The sequence below is a fragment of the Genypterus blacodes genome, unplaced genomic scaffold, assembly GCF_046128005.1.
Source record: "Genypterus blacodes isolate CSIRO-AG114 ecotype Tasmania unplaced genomic scaffold, CSIRO-AGI_Gbla_v1 ptg000156l_1, whole genome shotgun sequence".
Classification (NCBI taxonomy): domain Eukaryota; kingdom Metazoa; phylum Chordata; class Actinopteri; order Ophidiiformes; family Ophidiidae; genus Genypterus; species Genypterus blacodes.
In genome coordinates this window covers 2,260,582-2,278,979 of record NW_027466957.1, presented here as the reverse complement: position 1 = coordinate 2,278,979, position 18,398 = coordinate 2,260,582, and the positions used below count along the sequence as shown (strand labels likewise).

The 18,398-nt window shown below is 41.5% G+C and overlaps 1 protein-coding gene across 1 annotated transcript; it reads right to left on the bottom strand.

Moving 5' to 3' along the window:
• On the bottom strand, positions 1-17,574 carry mfn2 (mitofusin 2). Its single transcript, XM_076166506.1, has 18 exons — positions 17,268-17,574; positions 14,373-14,554; positions 13,856-13,991; positions 13,072-13,234; positions 11,669-11,793; positions 11,411-11,519; positions 10,732-10,839; positions 9,868-10,021; positions 9,022-9,089; positions 7,856-7,977; positions 7,386-7,512; positions 6,612-6,716; positions 5,393-5,495; positions 4,611-4,831; positions 3,578-3,733; positions 2,622-2,818; positions 2,301-2,435; positions 1-1,298 (listed from the first exon to the last, which is right to left on the bottom strand). The coding sequence occupies exons 2-18, from the start codon at positions 14,548-14,550 to the stop codon at positions 1,229-1,231; spliced, it is 2,277 nt and encodes a 758-aa protein (XP_076022621.1). The 5' UTR covers positions 14,551-14,554; positions 17,268-17,574; the 3' UTR covers positions 1-1,228.
• Positions 17,575-18,398: the final 824 nt, after the last annotated feature.

Sequence of the window (18,398 nt, the reverse complement as noted above, 5' to 3'; positions counted from 1 at the left end):
GATGTTTGAAGCTTAGCGGCACTTTATTTTACACATAAATACATGTGAAATAAAAAGCAAAAAAAAGTGATTACATTAGTCACTGCGTGAAAATCCCTTGTCAAAATCCTCATGTCGATTGCCTTTACACTTACGGGGGAAAAAATGATCAAAAGCCGCAACTGCATTGATTGCAAGTATTGTTTCTGCTGCATCATCATGTAGCACAATCCAACAAACAGCATGTGGTGTTAATATAGACAACACACTGAGAAGGATTTACTCATCCATCAGTGACATTACACACACACATGGGTTTGTAAAAGAAAAAAAATGTTATCATAGGCCACAAACATATTCAGTGCAAAATCAAAGTTCTGAGTGAGGCCTTAATGTCTGACATTAAACATTTTAAGGATGCAAATCACTATTAACTGCGTAGTCTAGTGTCACATACTTCCAGAGAAATGGAAAGACAAGATAGAAAGAAAGTGCAAAAAGACTGACAAGTCAAAATTTGATTCATATGGCCTCACACATACCAGTTAAATCAGACCGAAAACTTTTTTTTACACATTTAATAAATTAAAAACAACCACAACCCACTCAAAGGTCAGCGTTACATTAAATACAGATTGGGTTGTTTCCATGTTCTGACTTTTCACATCCGAGTCCCTGGGTATTCTGGACATTTATTGACTCGACTATTAACACCTTGGACAACCAACTATCTCTTACTTTATCACTTCCATTCACACTACAAAGAAGTGAGCATATGATGTGTTTTTCAAAACAGTGAGGAAATCAAAACTAAATCCAAGAACACCGATCTGTTTAACATTTTGGCTAAACTGAAATGCACTTGTGTTTGTTACCGTATGGTCTAATTAATAAGACTCTTTAACTGGACTTTCACTGAACTGCCTCTAGCTCCAGTGTTTCAAAAAGGAAATACAGTATGTAATCAGGACCCTTTGATAAGGTCACAGAAAGTCCAGTGGGGATGTCAGGACTTCTATATGCTAGAGGTCTCTGCTAATTTGCATATCATACCAGTAATATGGCTTACAGACATTTTATTAAGCTATTTGCTGTGTCATTTGACCTCTGTTATCTCATATCACTGTGTCAGTATTACTATCCATGAGCTCATTCATGTCCACTAATCAATCTCTCTAGTGGCAACTAAATGTAGCATGGAGGGGATTTATTCTCTGATGTCGGTGTGCGTTTGCTTAGTCAGGCCATTTCATTTGCTGTGGAGGAGGTACTGCTGTGTGAACATGTTGAGCTCGCTGTCCAGCCAACCTGCCTTATTCCTAAAACAAACAAAACAAAACTTCAGATTAAGAGGGGCAATTCTCACAGCAACAGCAGTTGAGGTTGAGACTACAGAGTTTTTCCAAACAGCAACAGGCAGAAGGAGCAGTGAGCGGTGGGAGACAATAGATTATACTCTGGGACATTGAGTAGCATATTCATTACTACAACGACAACTACCTAAATGAACTGCTGCCCCAGGAGAGAGACTCTCAAAAATACGACTGCATTGTGTTGTGCTTTACCGTTCTCTTTATCTCTTTCCCTCTCTCTCTACCTGTCTCTCTCTCCTTCGGCTGTCTTGCATGCCATTTCCTGATGCATGACTTTTTGTGTGTACTGCCTTGCATACCTTTTCTTTGTTTCTCTCCAAAGATGTCTTCCTTTTTTACTTATAAATTAAGGCAGTGGTTCCCAAACTTTTTCCTTCACGCCCCCCCCATAAGTCTCTCCCCCAATATAAAACAATACGGGACAGCTGATTGGTCTGATGGGGGCGAGACGATTATAAAACAATACAGGACGGCTGATTGGTCTGACGGGGGGCGCGCTCTGGACGCTCATTCTCCTGCAGCGAGACAAAGGAGTATCGCCTCATTCATCTACCTGAGGCGCGCCCCCCACTTTGGGAACCACTGCATTAAGGTTTTCTGTAGACTTTTTCCTTGTCTTCCGAGAGAGCATTGGGTAGGGTCGGGAATTTTCCTGATGTTGTTGGTCTGAAGCCCTTTGAGACATTGTATGTGATATTGGGCTATACAAATAAAATTGATTTAACTTGGCTACCATTGCGATGAGACTACACAGGGGACAGGAATCATTCTTTCTGAAGGGTCACGTGAGAAACCCAGATAAGTTAAACAACAGAGTGGTACACCATGAAAACAAGTAGATATATGATGTTGTTGAGCAGCAGTGTTAAAAGGTTCACCGCAACATGCAGAGAGTCAGAACATGCTTCATGTTTAAATATGGAATGCAAGAGCAAAGTCGTTTCTTACCGCAGCAGCTTGGCTTTACCCTGCAGAGCGTCTAGCAGTTCAATTTTACTGCTCATGTCATTGATTTCATCCTCTAGGTTCTGTCGGGTCACATCTACCTGTTGACACAACTGAGCAAATTTGCCTGCCAGCTCCCTAGTGCGCACACGCACACACACACACACACACACACACACACACACACACACACACACACACACACACACACACACAGGCTGTAGTGAATTTTTTAAATAAGCACTGAGAGAAGCACTACAACAGAGCATAGAGTGTGTGAATGAGTATATGTCTATGTACGCGTGTGTGTGTGTGTGTACTTACTGCTGGACTTGGTGGCTGCAGTTGGATCCGGTGTAGCTGACGATGAGCTGCAGCTTCTCACTGGCATAGTCCACAAACTGCCTCTTGAAGGCTCTCTCCTTGGCTTTGGTGGTCCAGGTGAGGCGCTCATACACATATAGGAGTCCGTAAAGACCCACAGACAGAGCAATCAGACGCCAGCCCACTGCTTTCCAGATCTGCACACATAACCACAGCACCAATGTCAAGCTGAGCCCTGAAAACGTTATGAAAATAATTGTTTTAAACTAAACTTCAGGAACTCCTTCAACTATCTGAAACGATCAATAGCAAGAACTAGATTGTCCTTCAGTTAGTTGTACTCAAGTCAAGCACTGTTAAACATTTGGTTGTATTTATTGCTATGGGCTGTTTATTCATTCTTTCTCTCTCCTTCATTCTCACGTTGAAGGGGATCTCACTTTGAATTTCATCTCAAGGTTTCTTCCTTTCCTCTGCTATGTTAATGGGATAATTCAGAATTTTACACATATAACTTACACATCTTACCAGTGTAATTGAATAACAACACCACCACCATGACTACCACCCACAAACAACAACGCATTACCTGCTACACCTGACACGTTCTTTTGCTTGTGTGTGATGATGCAACCAGCAAACAACATCAAGTTTTATGACTTCTAATGTAGTTCACACAGTTTGTTATTAATTATTTCAAATAAACACACACTGATAAGTTGTATTGACGACTCATCACAAACAATATCTATTTGAACCTTCAACATGTTGCTGTTAAACACCTAATGCTGTGGAAGAGCAGGACTGTTGGTTGAGCGGTTCAGTCTGTATAAACAGGAGATCTACTTATATCTCTACTTAAATATAAGACACGCTACATCAGAAACGTGTGCATTCCATTTCCTAAAATACAGAATGAAGTGTTTATCAGCATAAAACAGTTTGTTTCTACTTACCACCCCACCCACCACAATGATGCCCATGGAGGTACGAGAGGTGAGCGAGGCAAGGCCTGTCACCATGGAGACCATCAGCTCCTCTTGGGTCATGGAACTCTGGGGGAATGGAGGCATACTGGTGCTGACTGGAGTCAGAGCCATTGGTCGAGGAACCTGCATGATAACATAGCACAGGCTACATCTTACAATCGGTGGGCATGCAGAAGAATGAACTGAAACATACAGCGCCTATAAAAAGTATTCACCCCCTTGGATGTTTTCCCATTTTATTTCTTTTATAAATGGAATCATGGTCAATATAATTTGGCTTGTTTAACAAGAATTTACAAAAAACATCTCTTTAATGTCAAAGTGAAAACAGATTTTTACAAAGTAATGTCACTTAATTAAAAATGTATAATGTAAAATAATTGATGTGTGTCAAGCGATTGTAGTATAAAGACACTTGTGTCTGGGAGGTCCAGTCACTGGTTCATCAGTATTCCTGCTTCAATTATCTGATGAAGACAAAAGAACACTCCAAGCAACTCAGAGAAAAGATTATTGAAAAGTCGGGGGATGGCTACAAAAAAATGCCACAACTCACTCAACATCCCCCGGAGTTCATTTGAATCCATCATCAAGAAATGGAAGGACTATGGCACTTGTATAAATCTGCCTAGAGCTGGCCGAGTGAGTGGGCAAGAAGGAGACTGGTGAGGGAGGCCACCAAGACACCTTTGACCACTCTGAAGGAGTTAAGATAGATATAGATAGATAAAGTAGATATACTTTATTGATCCCAAACTGGGAAATTGTTGATATCACTCATCACCTATGGAAACTAAAACTACGTGCTTAAATAGGCAAAATTAACCATGGCCTGTTTTTTCCTCATGCTATGCTCACCTTTTCACTTCAAAAATCAGAAGCTAAACTACTAACAGGGCTGAAGTTGAAGTGGAGCTCAGCTAGAGTGCTAAGCAGGTAAATATGCAGAGAAGGGCCTGACAGGACATTCTATATTCTTCTGACTGGGTGATGACGATACCTGGTCATTGTAGCCCAGCAGAGCCCGTCTGCTGTTCTTGGGCCCCAAGAAGCGGTTTACTAGCATGGTCCAGCCGAGAGAGAAGTGAAAGCCAATGTCCTCCTGGAAGTCACTGCAAAGTTTGTCACAAGCCAGGTCATAGCTGAGGCTGAAGCACTGGCGAGGCAGCAGCTTGTCGACCTGCTCTCTGACTGGATTGGGAAGCAGCGGCTTCAGACCCTCTGCAACATGGTTGAAAGAAATGTTAGCTTGGCCGTAGAATGCTGCCAACTAGATGGCTGGCAACTAACGCCTTTACCTACCATGGTAACTCTTTGGGAGTAACTCCTAAACTGTTTTTATTTGGAAAAATATAGCATGTCCTGCCCTGGCGAAATAAAAGGAGGGATTTCAAATTACTAACAAAACTTACAATGTTCCCCACAGTCAAGCCCTTGTCTATTTTTGAGAACGCTTGTGCCTTTATTTCTCTGACCATCCAATCACCATTTCTCAATCAAAACCAAAGTTGAGTGGAGGCATCACATGATGAACCAAAAATTTCAACCATGGCCAATTATTGGCTTTTAATTCTGCCGTCTGAAGACGGTGAGCTGCAAAATAAAATGTAGCCATAGCTCTACCAGAAAGACCCTTAGTCATGTCATTTTGTCCACCCAATCAGATCAGCGCCAGCAGCTATTTATCTTATTCACGTCACACGGGGGTCCTGTTCAATCATTTTCACAGGTTTACATGCCATTGTCCAACATTCAACATAGATGTATATGAAGGGGTGTTACCTATCATGTCAGTCTGAGTTGCCTGCAGAGCACTGGTGATGGTGCTGGAGCACCTCTCCGACATGTTCTTCCCAAGACCCTCCTCGATGTGCCGGTGTAGCTCCTATAATAACAAATATAACAAAGGAGTAGTCAATATTCAACCATTTTCCCCATTGTAGGACGATGCATGAAATTCTTGTATTTTTGCCAGTTATAGTATGGAGCCGTTTGACTACTAGGGGGGCCCAAGAGTTTTGTGTCTGTATGTGCATCTGTAAGCACGCACTGATCATTTCAGGGGTGAAAAAAAGGGCATCTTTTGAGGGATGTGTTTCATGTGTCTTTGAAGAGGTGCTCGAGTAAAAATATGGCCTCCTGCCAGGATGAAGTCCCATGTACGCTTGAATCTCTTAGGCATCCACATCACTCCATCCTGACATTGAACGCCTCCCGTGCAGCTTTGTCATTTGCAAAATCAGCTGGACCATGTCAGGAGTGAAGAAAAGGTCAAAAGAGGATGTCACATTGTACATCCTCACAGAATGCACAATTTTATAAAGTAATGGCAGTGAGATTAAAAAATGGTCTAAATGGAAGTCAATTGTTGTATACACAAGAAGAAGATAAACCTAATATTATGAAGCAAAAACAATGGTAATTCTAAGTCATACTCCAAGTCTTCCCCAGTATCTGTTAAATGTAGATTTAAAGAAACTGGCATAAAATCTTACCAGGGATTGCAGATGGTCACAGTGCTGTGAGGGGTTTTTATTTAGATGCACTCCATGGAGGCTCATAGGAATCATCAAGAAGGAGCTCTTACGTGTTTGGCGGTCTTACTGTCACAAAAGGCTGTTGTCATTTTGTTAAACCAACTTTGCTCTGCAGTGGTGAATGTTCTGGCCTGTCTATTACAAATATAAAAGGCCTGTGGAAGCTTCCTGGGGATATTTACAGTACATTGGATTAATCCTTGAATCGAAATCAGTGCACTAACCTAACAGCTTCCATCTTAGTGGGCATTCTCATGAACCCCAACCACATGTGGCGACAAATGAGAAATTCTGTCACGTTTTAACCTTTAATCGTATCATTAGATTCAGAAGAAATATCGCAAATATTTCCTTTTGACCTGCCGCGCTCTTCTCATTTCTACAGCAGGTTCATTTTACATTATGAATATTGGTGGGGACTGTTGGAGGACCCAGTGGATCTTACATTAGTAATAAAAACTCACATTTTTGTAGACTTTCAGCACCACTGATGATGGATGGAAGTCCATGTGATAGTCATCTACCAGAACATGGAGCTTCCTGATCTCCTCTGCCATGGCATTAGACACCTATAAACAGAGAGGTTGGGTCAAAACTCCTATCTGTGTATGCACACTCATAACATCTCTAATTGGGAATACTGACTTATAATTCTCATACAAATTATCTTCTACAATAATTAATGCACCACCTCTTACAGGCCGCATTGATGCAGTAATTTGTGCAAAAGGGGGCCCCGACCAAGTATTGAGTGTATATATGTACATACATACTTTTCATGAGACCGACATTTTATTGGTTTTATGTAATATTCTTATTTTCTAAGATACTGAATTTGGGATTTTCCTGAGCTATAAGCCATACTTCAAAATTTTAACAAATAAAGGCTTGAACTATTTGACTTTGTGTAATAAATCTAAAATATATGAGACTTCCACTTTTTGAATTGAATTACTGAAATAAATTATCATTTCCACGATAAACTTATTTATTGAGATGCACCTGTATATGGTATCAACAGCCATAACCAGATATCTTGTTTACATTAATTACGTGCGCATGAGATGGTGGATGCTTGTCTCTTCAGCAGCTAAGAAGGGGCAGGAATCATTTGAATTTTTTCAGCAAGTCTGCCCCTTTTGCACACTTTCCAATCTTGTAGACTGCTACTTAAAACAAGAAAATTATTAATAATCCAACAATACATGCTCACAGTCAGCTTTCCCAAGTTTGTTTACCTGTCTCTCCACCTCCTCAGTGATCTGCTTGATCTTGGCCTTACAGTCCAGGGTCAACAGGTCTAGCTGTTTATCAATGAACTCCATACGCTCCTGACGGTCTTCCCTGGTCTCTAGACAGTATCCCCTACACACACACACACACACACACACACACACACACACACACACACACACACACACACACACACACACACACACACACACACACACACACACACACACACACACACACACACACACACACACACACACACACACACACACACACACACACACACACACACACACACACACACACACACACACACACACACACACACTTTTATCCAAAGCGACTTCCAATAAGTGCGTTCAACATAGGTAGATAAAAGAACTTCAGGTCACAAGAAATCGTAAGGTACTGCATGTGTGTTAATATAGGCTGACAGAAACGGATGTACTGTATGTGCTTTCAGTGATGGACTCACCTCTGCTCTTGTGCCGATATGTGTACAGAGTCCATAATGCAGCGCAAGGCTTCAGAGATTTGTTTTGCACGGACTGTGTGCTGCTCAAACTTTGTCTTTACAGCTGATTGGGAGATACACTCCTAAGAGAGAGTCAGACTGTCAGCACAACAGCCACTAAACAAGACAACTGAGGGAGCACAGATGCACAAGGATTGTTAAATATTCAAATTGAGATCTCCTGCATTATTTTAGATATGATTCAAAATCAATGTACATATGGGCCATGAAACATTTCTTCTCAGAAGCGGAACTCAGGCTCCAGGCAGCACTTAGGTCATTGCCAAATAAAAATAAACTCACACCCTGTCACATCCAGCAACTGATCTCCGATGCGTTTACCGACTTAACAAGTGAGAAGCTTGAAAGGACTAGGTTAGTAAATCAATTAGGACTGGAAACTGTCGTTATTGCCGTCTCAAAAACAGAGATACACTTTTGAAGTTGACATGTACATAAGTTATTACAAGTAAGTCCGGAAATTCTGAACTACAAACAAATATAAAATAAACGTACAAACTTTATACTACATATGTGCCTGTGTGAATACTGACATACTAGGTCTCAGCAGTAATGTCAGCTAAACATGCAACTAATACGACTTTTCATTTAAATTTTAAATCACTGAACAGTTGCTCCCACTTTTTGTTTGCCTAAGTCAAATCAATCGTTGAGTGTAGAATTCACAAGCTGTCAGCAGTCTATACATAGAATATCACTGGAACAAAAGCTAGCATATTAATAGGATTAACACACTGTATGCGTTTACTGTCCTCTCAAATATTCTAATTGGTCAACCTGTTAAATATTATGTCATGCTGTTACATAGTAACTGATGAGGTTATTCAAGGCTGTAGCTGTCTATCTTATGCTGTAATATGCTTATTAATATGTCCTGACAGATCTATTGGATTGTGTTGTCATTACTTCTTGTATTTGTTTAGTAATCTAGTGAACCACTTCTCCCTTGGAATGAATAAAGTCATCTGCCAATCAATCAGTCAAATGCTGACTTGTAGTATCAATGGAAGGAAGTAGCTGACAAATTCAACCCAAAATCTGACCCCACTACATTGTGTACACAGAAGAATAAAACCATTAGGGTACACACTCATACACCCTTTTACCTCAAATCGTCTCTCAAAGTTCTGGAACTCAAACATTCTGGCTTGAAATCCCTCTGCAAGGGCACCGCCTGCAAGACAACAACCGATATAACTGCATTAAAGCATTCTGGTTAGCTTCAAATGTTTCCTATAGATAAGACAAATGTAAAATGTCACCACAGTTAAAATTAATCAATTTGACTTTGATAAATCCTGGTTAAACTGTCAAACTAGTGAGGTTGAATATTAATTTGATTATTTGCACTGAAGAATTGAATACATTTTGTCTAGACTCTAGAGAGATGAATCATGCTGCACTGTCTGGCCATCTGATGGACAAATCTGGGTTTGGCAGATGCAAGGAGAACCCGACCTACAAGACAGACTACTGTAAATCAAGGTCCATAAAGACGTTATTTGACCAATTTGGTGTGGAGGCGCTCAGAAGCACCGAACCCTCACCTAAACCTGACTGCACATCTTTGGGATGAATTGGAATGACCCTTACGACTCAGGCCTTGTAGTCCAGCATCAGTGCTCAAAAATGCTCTTTTGGCTGAAAAGGCACAAATTCCCAGTCACACTATAACATCTTGTGGAAAGCCTTCTTAGAAAAGTGGGGGCTGTGATAGCCGCAAAGGGCAGCTCATATACTGTAGGTGTAACGGCTATGTGTCCACATACTTCTGGCCACGTAGTGCAGCAAAGTAAGCTAATTGTGCTGTAAAAACTCCAAAAACGAATGTTTAAGCTTCAAATCAAGGTTAAACATTAATTCTCATTGCTTTTGTTTTTAGATCAGATGGAAACATTTCAAAGCTAACCTAATTTAAATCAGATCAAAGTCTCAAAGAAAACTATCCCTACCTGCTTCAGGCATTCCTTGAGCCTTCTGTACTCTGGCCTGGAGGACTTCTTTTGCAGAGACAAAGAAGATGCGGTCAATGGCCTGGGCTCTGTCCACAATACCAAGTTCATCCACCAGGAAATTGGTGCAGCGATCCATATGCTGCCTGCGAACCTGACACAATTTATTCGCATTAGTCTGCTATGCCATAAACATGTTAGATCAAGTAAGACATAGTACATTACTGTTTGTGTGAAATATATACTTCTATGGGTCGGCAACATTGCTAGCAAAACCAATGTACAGAGATGAGATTAGACAAGAAATTAACAAAATGCAGGTTACACAGAGAAACAATATCCTCAATGACACAACACATTAACATCTGCTCACCTGATATGAGAAGTTATTCAGAAAATCATGACTAAATTATCATATATGCTGATTTCAGTTATGTTAGCATACCTTATTTTACAAATGTATGATACTTGCATACAAACACAATTTACCCCTTACCTATCTATAACACATAATGACGATGATGTTATTGATGTTAGCACTGCATATGATACTATTTATCATGACATTACAGAGACTAGAACATTCAATTGGCATTAGAGGAACTGTATTAAGTTGGTTTAAGTCCTATTTATGAGATCGATTTGATTGATAAAAGGCCTCTTAGATATTTATTGTCTAAACATGCCTTATTTAGCAAATTAAATGAGGATAGAGCAAGAGAGATGGAAGATACTGTATGTTGAGTAGTGCTGTGTTTGCAGGACCAGGGTTGAGAACCACTGTGCCACGTCAATGCAAAATTACATCACAGCTTCAGTCATTTATGACTTGTCAGTGTTTTCCAAGTGTTGAAGCTAACTTACCTCTTCCATGTACTCAGGCTCGGAGGCTGAGGCATCCCAGCGGTTGTTGAGTATAAAGATGTTGGGGCTCGAGAGGCGCTCATTCACCTTGTGAAAGAAGGATTTTTCCTATAGAAACACACAAAATGCATCAACATCTGCAGGTTCTGCCTCTAGAGCCATAGGTGAATTCTCAGACCAGACAAATACACTCGACCAGAGATCAGAGTGATTTCAGTGTTGCATTACATGTGTCAACAGCAAATTCTAAGAAACAGCATTTTGTATAAGGACACTGACATTGTTTTCTCCCCTCAACTTCCAACCTAGACTGCTGCTCTGGGTTTCTCTCTCTCTCTCTCAGGACTCATGTTATTCATATTTTGCGGCATTTTTTCCATATTGTACACCTGGCTGTTCGAGGAAGGGGAATTTCTCTTTGAACTGCCTCTGCCAAAGTTTCCTCCTTTCCCTTATACATTAGGGCCTTCCTAGGGAGCTGTGGGCTACGTCAGGAATTGTCTGTTGGTGTTTGCCTGCAAAGCTCTTTGAGACAATTTATGTGAATTGGGCTTTACCAATAACTTTTACTTGTTTTTTGGGAGCTGGAGCAGTTTGGCGATAGTATTACTTAAGAAGTATGAATCTAACAACCAACAGAGGCAGAATCAAAACACTGCAAACAGCTGTCAAGCCTCACCGTCTGCATAAGCGTTGACTCCGAGTTTGCCACCAGAACGAACACGTCAGCATCCAAGCAGAACTTGTCAATCCAGCTGTCCAGCTCTGTTGTCACATCAATGCCTGGGCTATAGACCAAAGAAGGAGACATTTGTTTATTTGAATGGAATTAGAAAGTTCTGCAGTGTCATTTAACTGATTTTACACTTCATAGACACTTTTTCTGCAACACATAAGTGATAATAATGTTTCTCCACTAAGTGCTTGTATATCTGACCTGTCAACCAGGACCAGATCATCCCTAAGCAGAGCACATTTGGCTTTAGGCCACATCACACAGACCAAACTGCCAGCATCCAGGTCTTCATCCTGGTGCAGAGCGTGGGCAAGCTGGTTCACTGTCTGCAAGACATAACCATTTAAGATAAATTCAACTGGATGCAGATGAAGCACAGAAACACATCAAGAATTTCCATGAATTAAAAAAAATGGTCATCCTCTGTACATACATGAAGAATCCTTAATAGGAGTGAATCGAGGATAAAACATTCAAGGAAACCACAAATTTAGCTAAACTCTGCTCTATACTTCGACACCCCTGTTGGCTGAAGCCTGTTTTTGGGGCCACAATATAAGACAATATGGGTCGGCTGATCGGTCTGATGGAGGGGGGGTGTGTTTGTGATATAAAACAATAAGGGTCGGCTGATCGGTCTGACGCCTAAGAGTTGCGGTAAAAACAGACGGACAAACCTGATAACAGAGGATACAAATCCATGGAGCAATAATGTTATCTGGACACTCTTTCTCCTGCAGCGAGACAAAGAAGTATCGCCTCATTCATTTACCTGAGGCGGTACTTATTCATATCGTTCCTCTTCCGATCCCGCGCCGCGCCCCACCCTGCAATAGCTCTGCGCGCAACCCAGTTTGGGAACCACTGGCCTAAAGGAACAAGATGGAACGGTCACATGCCGGATGCGTATTCCAAGAGTATGTGTGTCATTATTGTCCTATTTTGTATGATTCTAAATAAAGTGTGCCGAGACATTTATGTCAAATGCAATTTAAAAACCTGGATTTGATTTGTCTCCAGTGCAAGAATCGCGCTCAATCTGGCAAAACAGTCTTAAAACTCGGACCTCTGTAATGCCCGACTTGCCTATTACTCAGCGTTGATGAAGGAAAACAAAAACTGTCCATGGTTTTCAGCACTCTGACCTGGCTGACAAAGAGTCGTAACTCCATTGACCCATGCATCCTCATAGCTCTCAGTAGTAATGACTTCATAAGCTTCTTTGATAATAAAATTATAACCATTACAAACAAAATTCATCACATTTATCCTCAAACACAGGAACTGTGTAAACTACACTTCTTAACACCGCCCCTCCTCGCTTTGGAACAAAGGCAACTTGCGGAAACCAATGTGACCAATCCGACTTTGAAAATGAAGTTTTTTTTTTTAACTGATTCTTCCACAGCTAAAGCAAAGCAATTCATGTAAACAAACTCTTTACTCAGTCATGATTTTTGTAAATAAATATTTCTTGAATCTATTTTCCCCATTTTCCCCAACATGGTATGCCTAGCTTAAAATATGACGACTATTAAGACCTCTATTAGGAGAAGTCAGATTTAGTCTGTTATCATAGCATTTTGGATCAAGAAGTGATTGACCTTTATGCTCTTCCGCTCCTCAGAGCCTTCAGTTAGCAGGAAGGCCTCATGGCCATCAGTGCCCTCCACTCTCAGGAAGCAGTTGGTGGTGTGTCCGATGCCTGATGGCAGCACCTTGTCACACAGCATGGCGTTAATCACTGAACTCTTCCCATTACTTGTCCTGAAACACACCAGATTCAACAGTGAGTGCGTTTATATGACCTTTTAAACTTTGATTATACTGTGATGAAAGCAATAGGGAGTGACGGCATGAAGCGCATGTGTTAAATTCCCCTTGTGAAAGTGCCAAAAAATATCAAGCAGCTAGAGGAGAGATTGGCCAATCAGAATGAAGATGATGGAGACTGATGATGTGCAGGCTCAACGATGAAAATTAGCCCTAATGGCTAAATGTGGTGCATTTATAGTTAATTAGTAATTATCAATGTGTTGTCTCTTTTTAAATAAGCTTCAGCTTAATAGAGTCCATTTTAATTTTTTGGATGATTTTGTTCTACAGATAACACACAAATCTGGAAAAAAAGCACTTTGTGTCAAGTCATGTATATAACAAATAAAAGCAGGTTTATTCTGACATGGTCCTGACATTAAATTAAACCACAATATTTTATAGAAAATAAAAAAATATCAATATTGCCATATGACCTAATAACATTGAGATTGGTTGTTTTTGAACAACATCACCCATCCCTAATTCTACCAGCATTCAGTTCGATTTAGCTAAATACTGTCACCAAAGACAGAGAAACAATGTGAGAGGTCTGTCTGGATCTTGTCATACCTCCCAAAGAAGACCACCTTCATATGCCTCCGGGCTAGCACTTCTCCAATCCCAGCCACCTTGGCAAGGTAACCACGGACCTCCTGCACCTGCTCTTCAGTGGTGACTGGGTCCAACTCTTCATTTTTATATGAATCTGACAGGCAGAACAAAACATGTGTGACAAATCCAGTTCCATAGCTTGAAAGTGTCAAAGTATTTAGATATATGACCATATATACATAGGCACACACAGCTTGTGAATTTCACCTGCTTTGATGCAAATGAAAGTGACAACCGGTGCGACGGAGAGGCAAAAGCAAGACAACCCCCAAAAAGGGCGCAAGGCGGATTCTTCTCTTGTTTTGTGTTCTGCTAGTGTCCTTGTTACTACTGGTAACATGCATATACATATGCAATACATACACTGTATTTACTACGACTCTTGGGGGTAGGGTGAAGCTGTTCTGATCACTTGTTGTGACCAAATACCTCAGTAAAACATTTAGTTTGGTTATTTTTGTATGAAAAGGGGTACCTTCTAAGAAGGAAGCACTCTCTCTGATGTAGGCACCCAACTGTTCAAAGATGCCATTGATCTTCTTCTTTGCTGTGACAAAGTGCTTAAGTGGAGAGGCATTCACTTCCGCCATCAGTCTCTTATCCTTCTTGCCGTGGACCACGTTGGTGTTGGGTCGTGAGAAAACCAGAGACATGGCACTGAATGGAAAGACCAAAAACATTTACAGGCAGGCAACCACAAGCAAAAAATCAATTTCAGCTGTAATTGTAAAATTTAACTAGGGCTGTCAGTTGCAATCTTGAGTTTCGAATAATTTCCACGTTACTAGCTCTAATTTTTCTGTGATAGAGTGAGTAGAATCAGAATCAGAATCAGGATAGCTTTATTCGCCAATTAAGTTAACACTTAAGAGGAATTTGCTCTGGTCCTTGGTGCGTACATATAACATATAAAAAGACAACAAGAAACAACATTTAAAAACAACATATAAGAACAGCAGCTAGGGAATAATTAAATAAAAAATACACTAAATGAAATAAATTAACTAAATGAATACTGTTGAATAAAGTGTTAAAAAACATGCAGGGGTATATTGTAATACATTAACTAAATTGAATACTGTCAGGTAAAGTGAACGTGCAGGGGTTTATTGTGAAGTCAGTGGAGACCCGGGCTTTGTTGATGAGGCTCACTGCAGAGGGAAAGAAGCTGGATTTGTGGGTTTTGGTCCTGATGGACCTCAGCCTCCTGCCACAGGGGAGGGTTAAAAACAGTTTGTGTGCAGGGTGGGAGAGAATCTTGCCTGCCCGTTTCAGGGTCCGGGGGGGGTACAGGACGGCAGATTGCAGCCGATCACCTTCTCTGCACAGCGGATGATATGCTGGCACTGGCTGCAGCGAACCAGACGGTGATGGAGGAGGTGAGGATGGACTCAATGATAGCAGAGTAGAAGTACACCATCATGGTCTTTGGCAGGCTGGACTGCTTCAGCTGCCGCAGGAAGTACAGCCTCTGCTGCTGGTGAGCGAGCTGACGTTGAGCTCCCATTTGAGGTCCTGGGAGATGATGGATCCTAGGAAATGAAAAGACTCCACAGTGTCAACTGGGGAGTCACACAGAATGATGGGGGCGGGTGGGGCTGCATTCAGTCGGAAATCAACGACCATCTCCTTTGTTTTCAGAGCATTAAGCTCCAGATTGTTCAGCCTGCACCAATTCACCAGACGGTCAATCTCCCGCCTGTAGGCGGACTCATCCCCATCAGAGATGAGTCTGACTGATGACTGGAGGTGCAGTCATTGGTATACAAGGAGAAGAGAAGAGGGTAGAGAACGCAGCCTTGAGGGGAACCGGTGCTGATGGAGCGTGAAGCAGAGACATGTTTCCCCAGCTTCACTTGCTGCTTCCTGTCAGTCAGGAAGTCTGTGATCCACCTGCAGGTGGAGGCGGGCACGTGGAGCTGGCAGAGCTTGTCCTGCAGCAGTAACGGGATGATGGTGTTGAAGGCAGAGCTGAAGTCAACAAACAGGATCCTGGCGTAGGTGCCAGCGGAGTCCAGGTGCTGGAGGGTGAAGTGAAGGGCCATGTTGACAGCTTCGTCTACAGACCTCTTGGCTCTGTAGGCGAACTGCAGGGATTTCAGGAGGGGGAGCACCAGGCACTCAAAGGACTTCATGACTACAGAGGTCAGAGCGACGGGTCTGTAGTTATTAAGTCCTGTGGTCCTTGGCTTCTTGGGGATGGGGATGATGGTGGAAGCTTTGAAGAAGGCTGGTACATGACCTGTCTCCAATGAAGTGTTTAAGATGTCGGTGAACACTAGAGACAGCAGATCGGCGCAGTGCTTCAGCGCGGAAAAAGTAAAGCATTTTGTCACAAAAAACATTCAAGAAGTTTGATTCTTTTGGGGGGGGCAATGGCTCAGTCCACAGGGGACTTGGCTCCAGTTCGAGTCCCCTGTGGACCAAGTGTGTGGAAAAAGCGTGGCCTGGCAGCTGAAAGTTGCCAGTTTGCCTCCAGGGCACTGCCGAGGTGCCCTTGAGCAAGGCACCGAACCCCAACCTGCTCCATGGGCGCTGGCTGATTTAGTGTTTTTATTGATAACATACATTGTCTGACTTAAATCCTGTAGTGCAGTGTTTCCCAAAGTGGGGGGCGCGCTGAGCTACTTGTGTTTTGATTTTGTAAACCCTGTGGGAAAAATATGAAAGATTACTAAAATTATAAATGGGTTGGTTGGGAGAATGTTGCTGCCACTGTTATGGAGTATTATGAAATTATATAGTGCAGAATTGAAATGCGTTTCATGTTGCAGATTACGACATGGTATATGACGATGAAAAAATACGTCACATGTGTATCATAAACGAAATAATACAGAGGCCACACACTCGGGCCATCGCGTGTGTGCGTGTGCGCGTCCCCTCGGTCACAGTCAGGAATCAGCTGTGACCTTAAACACAATTTTCAGCGGCAACCCAACAGGCACTACTTCAATCACAAGAAACAAAAATAAAGATATTTTTGAGTATATAATATGTGTCCAACTTGCCACGCCCCGCCTAGGAGACTCGAATACCTGCTAACATTAGCCAGCTAAGTACATGAAGGGTAAAAGTAAAAGTAGTGGCCCTGTCGACCATTTTAACAGCGTCAAACTGCTAGGCTGGCTAGCCAGCTGCATTTATGAGACAGCCTGTCCTCGAACCAAACTATTGTTGAACTAACGCTTCACATGTCTACACAAAATGATCCTGTTTTATTGATTTCAACACTGCCAGTTAGCTGTTATACGCTCTACGCCGAGTAGAGACAACACTCACAACAAACATAGCCTGCCCCTTAATCTGGTTAGCTCCTGTCTGAGTTAACTCGTCGATTCACGGACTAAACATTTCCTCGGTCACTTACCGTGAATTGGAGCTTTGGTCACCAACTGTCCTCCTGCATCCTGCTCCTTCAGAGTTCGATTAAGTTTAGCAAATGAAGCTACACTTATCTTCTCGTACACGATTTCCAATCCTAGGTCTCCGGGCTGCTGGCTCAGCCCATTAAACGTTTATAATGAATATTTAGTATTTGGGATCACAAATACACGTTTGTTATTGTGCTCAAATTATTAAAGGTGAGCTGAAGAGATGCTAGGAGAAATGGTCACCAAATTAGCGCCGGGAACGCTTTTGCCCCTCTATATTCCTGTTACACTGCCATCTACTGGCATGAGACACAATGACTCAAACATGGCGCAATGTTCGTTTGTCAAACATTCTGCGCATGGGCAACATCGTCCTGGTTACAAGTCTACCTTACATCACCATTAAGAGCGTACTATGCGGAACAGTGGATTATTCAACTGATAAAGTGAGCATCTTTTAGTATTTGTGTAGTTTTACAGTGCAGAGGCATGATTTCTGGAGGACCTCTTAGGTGGGACAGCACTGATATACACACACAAGAGGAACAATAATAAGACAATGGGTGTATGTGTAGTGTATAGATAATGGGTTGTGGAGTTTGTTGTTTGTACAGTTGTATTGTATACATTTGTTATGAAAACACTTGTTCAGAATAAAGCTAATGAGTTGTGTTTGTAGGCTTGTTTCTGGTTTTCTCCAAATGGCTGTTTTAAACAATTCAGGTATTAAGTAAATAACCTTTAGTTATTTCATTTGGGTTTATGAAAAACACTCAATTAATTCATAGCTAAATGTATTAATTAAAAGTGGCAAAACCTTTGAGGCATTCAAATAATTAATTGTGTCAATTAATGGTTTATAGATTGTGTTTTATTTAGTTCCACCTGTCTCTCTGTAGTTGTGTATGGTTTGGGGTTATTAATTGCAGGTTAACATATTGACTTGTCACTGTCTTGTAGCAAACAAAAAAGACCACAACACACAAGAAAATCTAAAGATTTTTTTATTTTGTATTATTTGATGTTCAGGCAATTAGAAAATAACCACAATTCCTTTTCACTTTCCTCTAATCTATTGCGTGATAATACAAACACCTACTGCAAAATTTATCAACGTTAAAAGTGGT